At 39.8% G+C, this 12,256-nt stretch overlaps 1 protein-coding gene across 2 annotated transcripts in view; it reads left to right on the forward strand.

Annotated features, from left to right (window-relative positions):
* TMCC3 (transmembrane and coiled-coil domain family 3) overlaps positions 1-7,221 on the forward strand; it is a 71,130-nt gene extending 63,909 nt beyond the window's left edge. For both annotated transcript variants that reach the window (XM_019545236.1, XM_019545235.1), the window contains exon 4: positions 410-7,221. In XM_019545236.1, coding sequence (XP_019400781.1) covers positions 410-712 — 303 coding nt within the window. In that variant the 3' untranslated portion in view covers positions 713-7,221. The remainder of the gene's footprint in view (positions 1-409) is intronic.
* The last annotated feature ends 5,035 nt before the right edge of the window (positions 7,222-12,256 follow it).

The following is a 12,256-nucleotide window of genomic DNA, read 5'->3' on the forward strand; positions in this document are numbered from 1 at the left end:
CTATACAATAGACTTAATTGGTGTCACAGCAAACCAGTACCCTCCTAATGTTTTCTGTAGCATATGCAAAGAAAGTTACTTTGGTGCCGGCTTAATACAGTGAAGTTACCGTGGCAACAGCTTACCCAGTTCATCAGTATATTCAGGAAACATGAGCCATCATGAATGTTAAAACTGGGATTTTTCTCCAGGACAGAAGATGGAAATATGCTTTTGCTAGCATCATTGAGGGAGATTATACTTCAACAGACAATGGTGTATACATTTTTAACGTTTATTTGTGCAGTTTTGTTTAGGCAATTTATACATTACACTTCATCTTATCTGAGAGGTGGCTCAGTATCTAAATGAGAAAATGTTGTGTGTGGAAATGCAGCTGCCCCTGAGTCTTATTTTCCTTTGTCTCTAGGAAGCCTTGGAATCATGCCAGACCCGGGTTTCTAAGCTGGAACTCCATCAGCAAGAACAGCAAGCACTGCAGTCGGAGACTGTTAATGCCAAAGTACTCCTGGGAAAATGTATAAATGTAATCCTGGCCTTCATGGCAGTCATATTAGTGTGCGTCTCAACTATTGCAAAGTTCATAGCGCCTATGATGAAGAGCCGTTTCCATATCATTTGCACTTTCTTTGCAGTGACTCTACTTGCAATATTTTGTAAAAACTGGGATCACATTATCTGTGCCATAGAAAGGATGATCATACCAAGATGAATCCATTAGCCTGGATGTTCTATTTTAAAAAAAAAATGCTGTATGTATACAAGTTACCAACATTTTTTTTAACTTCTCAGTTTAAACGTGATGACTGGATGAAGGCTTTGAAGAAGAGACCCTAGTGTGTAAATATTCTGTGGCAATCAGTTGCCTGTTCAGTCCTACTGTGTGTAGTTGGACAAACTGATTATGAACTACTCTCTCTCATAAATCATTTGTCTTAAAACTGACCAGTTTTCACACTTTGCAAATCGGCATATGTCTAAGGTGCAATGTTCTTAGGTCAGAGCAACCTAAGGTGTAATGTGTCTTATTGACTGGCTGGAGGGGAAGGAGTAGTTCGGGAGGGATAGCTCAGCATAGCCAATACAAACTTGCCTCATCCCCATTAGATGATTCAGTTGTCTAACTTCCCTTGTGAATCTTGCTGGAATGCACCCTGTATTATATGGCATTTGGAAATACTATAAAGTGTGGCTGGTATTTCCTGATGCTCAGTGATTAAAAAATCTGTGAATTAGAAACTGGGAGGTGGTTTTATTACTTGTTAGCACTATGGTATGATGTTCCTGACACTGGGTAACTTTACGCAGATGGTTCATTCTTAAAATGTTACACTTGCCCAACACTTTTTTTACAATTGGTGCATCATGTCACCTTTAACAATAAAACTGATGGTGATGCTGCCATGTTGAATTAAATCTCTCTTGTGTTCATTTTGAACATTGCAGCCTACAGAGAGAAGGTGCATACAGAAAGGCAGTTGTATAAACTTTGGTTAGCACTTAGTTGACAGGTTCTCTGGAGGATTATAAAATAGATAACACTGGGCCTCTAACTGGAGTGAGGAAATAGTTGGAGGAAATGGAATGATGGGGTTTTTCCAGGCTGGAATAAGGAATGTGGAGGAACCTCAGGAACAGGGAAGCATTTGGGAGTAGATTAAACTTTCTTATACAGTAGAATTGCTGTGCGATCTCTGTTTTAAGAAACATTCTCAAAAGCTATGTGTTAGGCAACATGCATTATGAGGCAGGTTGTTTAAATGAATTACTCTTGTTTGATCTAGAAATTACATAAAGTTGTTTTCCTTGAAATCTTCCTGTTGCCTGGATAACCAGACATGATGTGTAATACAAGATATGAAATTAAAAAAAAAATCTCCTCCGTACACGTAAGCTCAGAAACTTGATAGTGTCTCTGGTTATTTAATATTACATTAGCCTTGTGTTTACTTGGGTTGCAGGTTAGTTATGCCTGAATTTTACTTAAGTGCAATAGCTGATATACAAATCCCTTGAAGTCAATATACTGAGAAAAAGGGAAAAAACACTTTTTATCCCTTCACCATTACTGGATCTACAGTCGATCTAGTGGTTTTGAGTGCTGAAGGAAGAACTTTGGAGAGCCAAATTTTAAAAGTTATTACAGGAATTCTGGTAATGTGTTCAAAGTCTTGGAGCACAGGAGTGAGGAAAGATTGTTTCTAAGTTGCTGCAGAGACAGGAAACTGATCAAATATGACACTCCTATATTATCCTAACTTGACTCTGCTCAATCTTCCAGGGGAAGGTGGGCACAAAAAAACACCTTTGCTGATCGTGGTATAACCTTCTAAACTTCAAATGTAGTAGTTGGCTTTAACCTTGTAAATAAAAGCAAGAATCACCATATACGTATTCAGCTCCATTTATTTTCCATTTCACCACTGGTTTCCACATAATTCTTCTTCTCTCATCTGTGTTCCTTTTCAGTTTAGTGAGATACTTATTCTGTTTTTTTTTTTTTTTTTAAAGTTCTGATTTAGATAATGTATGTACATTAAAAATTCATCTCCACCCATTTTCAGGCATCTCTCTTACCTAGTCGATAAACTGAGAAGATTATAAACTGTATCAGTTGAAGAGATTTAAACCTATCTTCATAGTGAAGTCTCCTATAACTTTAAAAAATCTTTGCTGTTTTCTGGACTTACTCCAGAATTTGTACAGCCCTAAAGACTATTTCCCTTTTTTTGTTTATATACCCAGTTGATGCATCCTGAGAACCTTTTGTCCTCCTTTACTGCAGGTAAACAATACATTCCCATCTTCGTTAGTGCTAACGCACATTAAGTCCTTTTTATTGTTTGTGATTTCCAGGTCTTTAGCCAGCAATTGAATTTCAGATTCAAAATCCGTTACTGTTACAATGACTCATGCTAATATCCATTAGCCATTTTAATAAGCCCTCATTCTTACAGATGGTATTTGTTTTATGTACTCATTTCTAACTTTGTATAATTTACCTTCAGATTAAAAAAACCTAATCTGGGGGCCCCAGTACTTGACTTCTGAGCTGCTACACTGTTGACTTCTCATCATTTACTGCCATTTTTGTTACCCTTTTTATGCAATTTATATACATGCTCCAGACTAAACTTTTGAAAAATCATGCATTTCTATAACGCTTAAGTGCTTCACAAAATAACATGGATGGATGCTATTTATCAGTAGCTTTACCAAACTCAAGAAGATAAATTTAGTTTGGCATGATCTAGTTTTATTGATTTTTAACCTTGCTTATTCCAATGTTGAAGATCTGAAGTTTTGATTTAATTGATCTAATCTGTCCTGACCGTTTCCAGGATCAGGACTTAAATACCACAAGCCTACTTAGCTCTGAAAGGTCAGTCAGTATCTCTTAAGCATAAAATTTGTTATAGCACAACATATGAACAAGAGAGCATTTATGCATGGGTGAAGTGTGGTGACCTACCGTACTACCCTCACATGGTCAGAGTTCAAAATGGGGACATAGCATTCTGGAGCGAACCAGGTGGGGTCACAAGAAAAGTTTTAGACTTGTCTAATTATTCAAAATAATAATTCCAAATAAAACATAGTGACATGTTACATAGCAAATACAATATAGTTCCATATTGGCTTTGTATCAGGAAGATGGCATGCAAAGAAATTGCTAGAAATATCTAAAGTAAGAAAAAGCGGTGTTCTTTCTTCAAGTTACTATATTCTAACTAGCAATTGGGCATGTCACCTATTTACAGTCAAGAAGTAATAGTCTTGCTATTGCCCTTGCAAGGGTCTGAGGCATGAACGGCATGGGGATTACAGATTGTCAGTGGTAGGGTGGCAAGCGGTGACTGCTTGCAGGTGCCACCAACAGTGTTGGCGATGCCTTTTTGTAGGGGGTGCACAGCCACGCTCAGGGGGTGCGCATGCACCCCCTACATGTTGCCCCTGGTGTGAATCCTACCCTTGTTGGTGTCCTGTACTAGGAAGATCTAGCTGTCTTACCTAGACCGTCTCCTGGGATGCCACACTTCTTGACCACTGTCATAGTCAGCTGTGACTGGAAAAAAAAAATAGTTTGTACATTCTGTGTTCCTAAAACAATGTGTGTGTTTTACTTACAATGTGTGGTATTTAAGAAAATGTGGTCCTTGGTGGCACAGCAACCTGGGCCATACCAAGTTCCTTGGAAAGCTCAGACATTGGTTTCTAGCCCATGCTGAAGCTGTCGCTACAGCTTCAGTACTATTATTACCCATTCTAGCTGGATTAAAGCTAGCATGAGTGGAGGCTGAAAGATGTGGGGCCAAAAATAACACACTTTACCAGAAACAGCAGTTACTTCATAGAATCATAGAAAATTAAGGTTGGAAAGGACCCCAGGAGGTTATCAGTCCAACTCCCACTTTGACCTGGCTCTGCAGCATCTGTATAGATTGGGCTCTTCAGTGGGGCTTTTTGTAGCGTTTAGCCAAAACTGATTAAATCCGCTATCAGATAAAATCACAAAAAATGCCATACTAAAGCGCCCGATCTATACAGACATTGGGAGTTGAGTGCAACTAATGCACTGACTCTTCTGGGCATGCACCAAGTTTAAAGTGCCATTTTTGGGTGTTTTTTTCTACATCTGCTGGCAGCCAGTGTTCCTATCAAAGGTGCAATTGTGGCTTAACTTGCTGTGTAGGGACACCCTTAAATATGCCTGCTTTCAAGGTCTTTTCACCCTGAGAATTTTCTTGGCCTTCTTGGTTAGTGTCTTGTGTCTTCTGACCAGTTCTCACTAGCTTTTGTGTAAGGCTTATCTCTACAGATGTTTTTCCTTTAGTTCCATTTAAGATAAAGCATTTTGAACTCTTATTAAAATATAAGATTACTTTTTTAGTATGCTTATTTCATTCAATCCCTGTAGGTACATGCATAACTTTTTGAAATGCCCTCTCACAGAAGATGTTGAATTTTATTTTATTTTTCTTTTAGCTGATTCTGCCTGGCATGAAAAGAACTACTTTACTTTACCTTATGATGATCACTCTTGCCAGCTGGTTCTTGAACAATCATGTTCTTAATAATTTAATCATAATTTGTTGCAGCTGGGTTCAGAAGCATTACTAGTTGTCACTAGTACCTGCAATGCTCAAAAGAAAATTTCACTTCTGTAGGAACAAAGGCTTCGGGGGTGTAAAGTGCATGCTCAATTGCCAGTTGATCCCTAGAGAGTTACATTCCCGTGGCAATTACCTTCATCTGAACAATCTTTCTTCTTTGAGCCTGCAGTTCCAAACTGAGTATTTTTCTAAGGTAGTAGCACTTGGACCACTGCTTGCAAGATGCAATGCCTCTTCAACCTGTGGCTTTTCATAGAGAATATTATTAAAGGTGTGGGTTTTTATGTTGCATACATTGGATATGTCTTTCCCACAATCATGAATAATGCAACACATGCAATTTATCTCTGTCAATTACGGAACAAGTACTGTAATTTTTTTTCTTTTGATCTGGAGTGTGTTTGCTGCAGTTCACCTGGGGTATACGTGTTGTGTTTTTTTTATTAACACTGACTGTTTATGTGGCTTCTAAGTCATTCAGCACTGTGTGTGACTGATTGTCTTAAGTCTTGCATCGTAGGCTTATTTATCAGATATCCAAATAAACATAGTTTCACTACTGCCCAGTATTGCCACCTGATTTAAAATGGCAGAGTACTACACTATTCAAATTCTTTCCTTTTTCTGCTTTATAGTACAACTTGAGTCATCCTATTCATGTAACTCAGTGTTGTTTTTCTTACCTTAAACTTCAGTATAACCATTTATTCTGACGGCTCAAAGAAAGCAATTGAATCTGGTCACCATTTGGCTATTTTCAAAGTACTTATTAGGAAGTAGTACAAGCAACTGCTTCAGAAGTACGGTGTCTAGTTCTGATAATCCGTACCACTAGAAGGATATTGGAAAAAGTGGAGAGTTCAGAAAAGCACCCCCAATGGAACAATTACAAATTTAGAAAACATCAGAATAATCAAGGATCTCCAGTGGTTTAGTGCAGTTTCAAAAAAAGGTGGTTAACTCGAGCCTAATCTGTAAACATTTATATGGGGAGCAGGAATGGAGGGGTCTTCAATCTATCAAAGAGATACAGAGATCCAATAGTTGGAAGATGAACGTAGACAAATGCAGACTAGATATAAGGTTTTGGGAACAACTTTAACCAAGGGCTACAATGAATTCTCCGCCACAGGAATATTTTAAATCACAAGCAAATTGATGTTTTTCTGAGAAAGAAATTAACAAGGGAAGTTGTATGCCCTGCATAGTACAGGAGGTCAAGCAAGATGATCACAGTGGTCCCTTCTGACTTTAGAACTTCAACAGTGATTGGCAGCAGGCTAGAATTGCATGGCTTGGATCTGCTGCTAGGTGCCCTGCCACCTAACACTGCCAAAGTCCCCTGACCGCAGGCTGGATCCAACATTGGTTGCTGTCCCGTCCTGTGAAAACAGAAACACTTGGAAGAAGTGTTCAGTATGCAGACTCCTGAACCACTTTGGGCAAATTTTATTTCAAGTCCCATTTTCAAAAGTAGCAGGCACTGAGGCTTCCTATGTCCTTAGGTGCTGTTGAAAACAATTCTCATATTGATGGCTATGAGTCCGTTCGTTTTCTTTAACTGTTTTTAGAAAAGTAAATCTTTTAATGCTAAAAACTTGACATATAGTACTGCAAATGGACTTTTTTTTCAGTGAAGTTTGACTACATTATGAGGTTTATCTTCTATAGTTTGAAATAATTTGGCAGTTTTAAATTAAAATGGTAAAGGACTAATGAAGCCAATATCATAGTTTAGCTGAATTGTTACTTTTCCCAGAACACCACAGAACACTACAATATCTAGTTTAGGGCCAGTAAAATCCCTTGACATGTTTTGTAGGAATTCGGAAGACACTGTACATACAGATTTCATCAGGACTGGATAAACTGTCTTGTAAAGTTAATGTATTGTACTGATGTTGGGAAATTCTTTCTAACAGTGTATCTCCTTTTCTTTCATTGTAAGATGATGATGACATGGCAGTATTACAGTGTACTGATAACTCTATTTTAATTGATGCTGTTTTGTCTCAGTGTTTAATCTACTGTGTACTTCATACCGCACTTTCATTTGGTGAAGCACTGTGTAAAGATACAACTATTAAAATAAATAGGGTTTTGTATATTTCTCATTGTGGTCATCACTATCTGAAAGGATGCATTAACATTTTTTAGAAATATTTAAAATTATCTCAGGTTACTTAAATCTTGTTTTGGTACTTTCTCTGTTCAGGACTATGTTTCTTAACAGGGAAGCAACCTGAATTTTCAAAACTAAAGATTAAAGCCATTCAGGTGTGAATTCTGAATGGTATGTTGGAACTTTTATCAACAATTGACCTCTAGAATTTTATTTGAAGGGATGCCTTTGAAATGTTATAAAGGTTAGAGAAGGAATCCTCACTATACTACTTCAGACCAAGTGTAAACAAGACATATGGTAAACTGAATTAATTTTACTGAACAGTTGAATTCTTGACCTTTTAGAAAACAAGCAGAAAAAAAATAAACTGGCTTTTTAAAATGTTATTGTGATAAAACAATTTATATTGATGCTGTGCCTAATTCTAATGCCATTGTACATGTTTGTTAAGAATGTTCATAATGAATACAGCAGTTGTTATTTATTGAAAACGTAAATAGTGCTCATGAGACGAATTATTGACTACTACTGGGAATAAAGTCCTATTTATACTAAGTGGATAAGCCTGGGTAGAAACAGTGCAATGATACCATTTTCCTCTGCTGTCATGCATTAAGTCTGTTATCAACATAATGGGGATAGAAAAATGATTTTTAAAGTCCAGTCCATTGTAAAGTATTCCGGGTAGTGGGTTTTGATGCGGATGCTAAGAACCTTCAGCTTTCTACTAGAAGATAAAGCTAACTAATTTCACAAACTAGGTTTTCCTCAGTTGGTGGTAGTTTTTGGTCACTCCAAAATGTTGGCTAGATGCATACTGAGGACCCAAAGTTGAAAAAGTCCTGTATGCTCTCATTATACCTCTTAGGCAGCCCTCAGTAAAACTTAGTTTTACTAATGAGTTCAAGTAAATGTCCTAGTTACCATGGGCTATAGAAATGGACATATCTTAACTATGGTAGTCTGATCATGATGAAGGCCATTGATACCATCAACAAGCAGGGCCTTTTCACTATTCTGAAGAAACTAAGTTGTCCCCCTGAACTGTTGAATGTCATTTGCTCATTACATCAAGGTATGAAGGCAACTATAGTGTATGAAAACAAAGAATCAAATGCCTTTGACATCAACAGTGGAGTGAAACGGCGTGTCTTAGCCCCCTGTGCTCTTTTACTTCTACTTTTTCATGCACTCAAGGACAGCAATGATGATATTTATCTTTGAACCAGACTCGATAGAGGCTTGTAGGCTTGTTCAACATTGCAAGGTTTAAAGCGAAAACCAAGGTGAAAGAGCTGGGTCTGAGAGATTTCCCGTTTGCGGATGACAGCCCTGGTCGCCAACAGTGAGTCTTCCCTGCAAAATCTCTTGGGCAGATATTCTGAGCCATGCAAGAGCTTTGGGTTGACAATTAATCTCAAGAAGACTGTGGTCATCTACCAAATCGTGGAAGAACCAATATTTGATATCACTCTGGAGAGTAAATTTCTTGGTGTCATCGACAGATTTTGTTACTTTGGTTCTGTGATCAGCAGGAATCTTGACCTTCAGGCTGAACTGATGACAGAACCAGAAGAGCATCTAAGAATTTTGGGCTATTACAGAAATGTGTATGGAACAACAGAAAATTATCAACTAAGGTGAAGATGCGAATCTACAACATGTGTGCCGTCATCCCTGCTTTATGGCTCAGAAATGTGGACTACGTATATTAGGCATATCGAGAGATTGAACAGCTTCCACATAAGATGCCTGTGTAAGATCCTGAAAATAAAGTGGGAAGACAAAATGTGAAACAGAGGTGCATGCAGGACTGACACACTTAGAAATTACTGTCAAGAAGAGGAGGTTGCGATGGCTTGGCCATGTCAGCAGATTGAGAGGAGACCATATCCCCAAGAATACTTTGTACAGTGACATTTGAGACAGCTGTAGAAAGTTAGATTGCCCTTCATGGCAGTACTGACATGTATAAAAAATGATATGAGGGCATTCAACATCAATGTAGAAAGCTGGGAGAAGTGCACAGAATCCTGTCTGATCTGGAGGGAGCCAAGTGAGAGAGAAGAAAGCAGCATGCTGTAAACTTGGACTCCAGGTCAAACACATGGATCTGTGAAACTTGTAACAAGCTGTGTTGCTCTCAAATTGGGCTCATAAGCCACAAGCAGATTCATTGGGCACCTGACGAGACCTCTTACATGTACACCATTATCCAGAGGATCAATGGTTGCCTATCTGATGTACAATCTAAGCTTAGAATGGACTCTTAAAATCTCTTTTTCCTGACCTTCCTGGTGTAAGGGCCAGAAAGCATTATGTTGCTGCTTGGCAAAAATATATAAATAGGCAATCAAGATGAGCACTGTTTACAGTACAAGAGAGAAGTCTTTGTCTTGATATTCTGAAAGATATGGTAGGTAGGATGAGATATGAGTAGGTAGGATGGGGCAGAGGTAGGGCCACAAGGCAGCCTGGCTGAGGGCTTCCAGCAGCTTCAGCAGGAGCAGAAAGGGACTGGGACTGGGACTGGGGCTGGGGCTAGGAGAGGAGCAGATACTGCCCAGCAGGGACTGAGCTGAGAGTGGCTTGTCTGGGGGATGCAGCTCCTGCTGCTACACCCCGGGAGGCATGGGGGGAGGCATGTGCTCCATGGATGTGCATGGATGGGGCAGGACAGGCTGCTGCTGTGGGCTGGGGCTGGAGCTGTGGCCGCAATGCTTGGAAGCAGCCATGGGGGGGAGGGTGCAGCCATCCCAAAATTCACCATAGCCCCCGACCCACCTCCCAGTACTACTGTTGTCCTCTCAGCACAGCATGCTCTGCCCCATGCAGATCTGGGGACATGTGCCCCCCCCCCATGCCTCACAGGACGCATGCAGTGGGGGAGCTGCCACTCCTTCCCCGCACCCCCCAGATAAGCCATGGCTTCATCCCGCACCCTACCCTGACTCATGGCGGACGCAGGGGTCCTGAGGGCTCCGTCCTTGCCGGCCCAGCGGTGCAGCCAAGGCTGGCCCCACTCTGGCCCCTGGTTCCAGATCCCCAGGCGGTATGGGGCTGGGGTGGGGAGGCAGCCGGGGCAGGGCTGGAGGTGGTAGGTTCATTGGCGTGGGGGCCGCTGACACTGGGTAACAACCCCAGGTGCGGTGGAAGTGGTGGCTGCACGGGTGCAGCGGGCTCCTCCTTGATCCCGATCTTGGCAGGCTCCACCTTAATCCCGATGTGTGCACATGCTCACCACCCCCCCCCCAATATTTTTCTTCCTCTGCCAATCCTGAGAGTGGTCTTAAAAATAAAGACAAATAGTATGTGCTTGATATAGAAGGGTGTTATAGACACTCCTTCCCCAGCCCCTGGTTCTGCTGGACCCAGAAGTGGCTGTCCACTTGTGTTCTTCCTTTGTAGCGAGCTTCCTTTTTCACAGCCCCTAAATTGGCCTATTGCTGCCAGGTATTATTCCTCAGTTTTATAAGTGGATTCTTAGTTAAACTATTTCTTGCATGGTTTATTCACCTTAATACTTTCCAGGTGAGACTGCATTTAAAAGTTGAATCAAATTGTTTAGCTTATTTAATCAATTTATTAAGAAGCACTGCCCTTACTTTGCATATTGTTATTACTCAATTCCAAACCACCCAAATATACACAATTGCTGTGCTTTGTCCTACTGGTGGAAAATACAGTTATCTGAAGTGCTAGAGTAGTGGTAATCCATTGAAATCAATGGTAAAATCCCTGCTGATTTCAGTGGGGTCAGATTTGAATTCTAGGGGTTTAAAATGATGCTTTTTCTTCTGCTTTTTGTTAGGCAATCTTCATACAGTAATTACTTAATTTTTTTTTCCATTTCCAAACCTAAGTAACCTACCCACTGGCTTTACTCTACGCTGCTAGTTGTGTCAGAGTATGATATGCTGTTTTGTCTGCCGAGAACTGACAAAGGCATTGTATGTCCAATGCCTGCAGGTCCTGCTGACTCAGGTATAGAATAGAGCCTGGAATCCCCACATTAATTCCCTGTGTGGCCATTCTCTGGATCAAATGCACATAAGTAAAGGTGACACATATTAAGTATGGATTAACCATAGGCTCACACTTACTATGACAGTAATAATCCACCTAAAGATGCCCTTCTAGTTTACAGGAGCATGGATATGTACTGCACAAAGCAACTGCATTGATCCCTGATCCACAGGGCCAGCAAGCAAGTCTGAAACAAATTTTCAAAATCCATTGCAATGTTTCTTGGTCATGCCTATGTATTATCTTAACATCTTTGCTATCAACAGAATATTGGTATAACTGAAACAGTGTGACTTCCATCTCTAGACAGGTTGTGTGTTCCCACCACGCTACTCTTTGCACTTTGCTCTGCGGTGGGCTTTATTTTCTTGGAACATTTTGAAAGGATGATACAGCATTTACTCATTTCTTAAAGAAATCATGTAAGAGGATACTGTAAGAATAAATAAGTAAATTCCAACTGTTAGGCCCTGAAGCTTTTTGGTTCCTTTAAACTTTCCCCCTTTCTCTCTTGTGTAGGCTCCAGACCACATTTTGAGTAAGAGGTTTTTAAAGGGTGTTCCTTTTAAAAAAAACAAACAGGTTGCTGTATGTGGTGTCATTCTCTCCCTCTCCCCCCAATATATTATTTTCCATTTTTTCTTACTTAAGGACAATTTAAATTTTGTCTTTGAAAGGGGAGGATTTGCTACCTCGAAAAGTACATGAAAGTTGTAATAGGAAGGTTTTATTTTTTTTATGACTTTTGAGTTCTAATTATTGGGGATATTTTGAATAACTGTAAAAAACAAAACAAAAAACAAACAAAAAAAACACCTTCTCATGGTCTCACACCTTAAAACTAAAACTAAAAAATCTGCTTTGCTGTCCAATTTATTATTGCTCTATTCTGGAATATTTATGGTCTTAATTTTCTGCTTTTTTCCTCATTCCTTGGTACATCTCCTATTTGATCTCTTTCTTCCCATGATTTTTCTTCTTTGCTCCTTCC

The sequence above is a fragment of the Crocodylus porosus genome, unplaced genomic scaffold (assembly GCF_001723895.1).
Source record: "Crocodylus porosus isolate Cpor-Errol unplaced genomic scaffold, CroPor_comp1, whole genome shotgun sequence".
In the NCBI taxonomy this organism is placed as follows: domain Eukaryota; kingdom Metazoa; phylum Chordata; order Crocodylia; family Crocodylidae; genus Crocodylus; species Crocodylus porosus.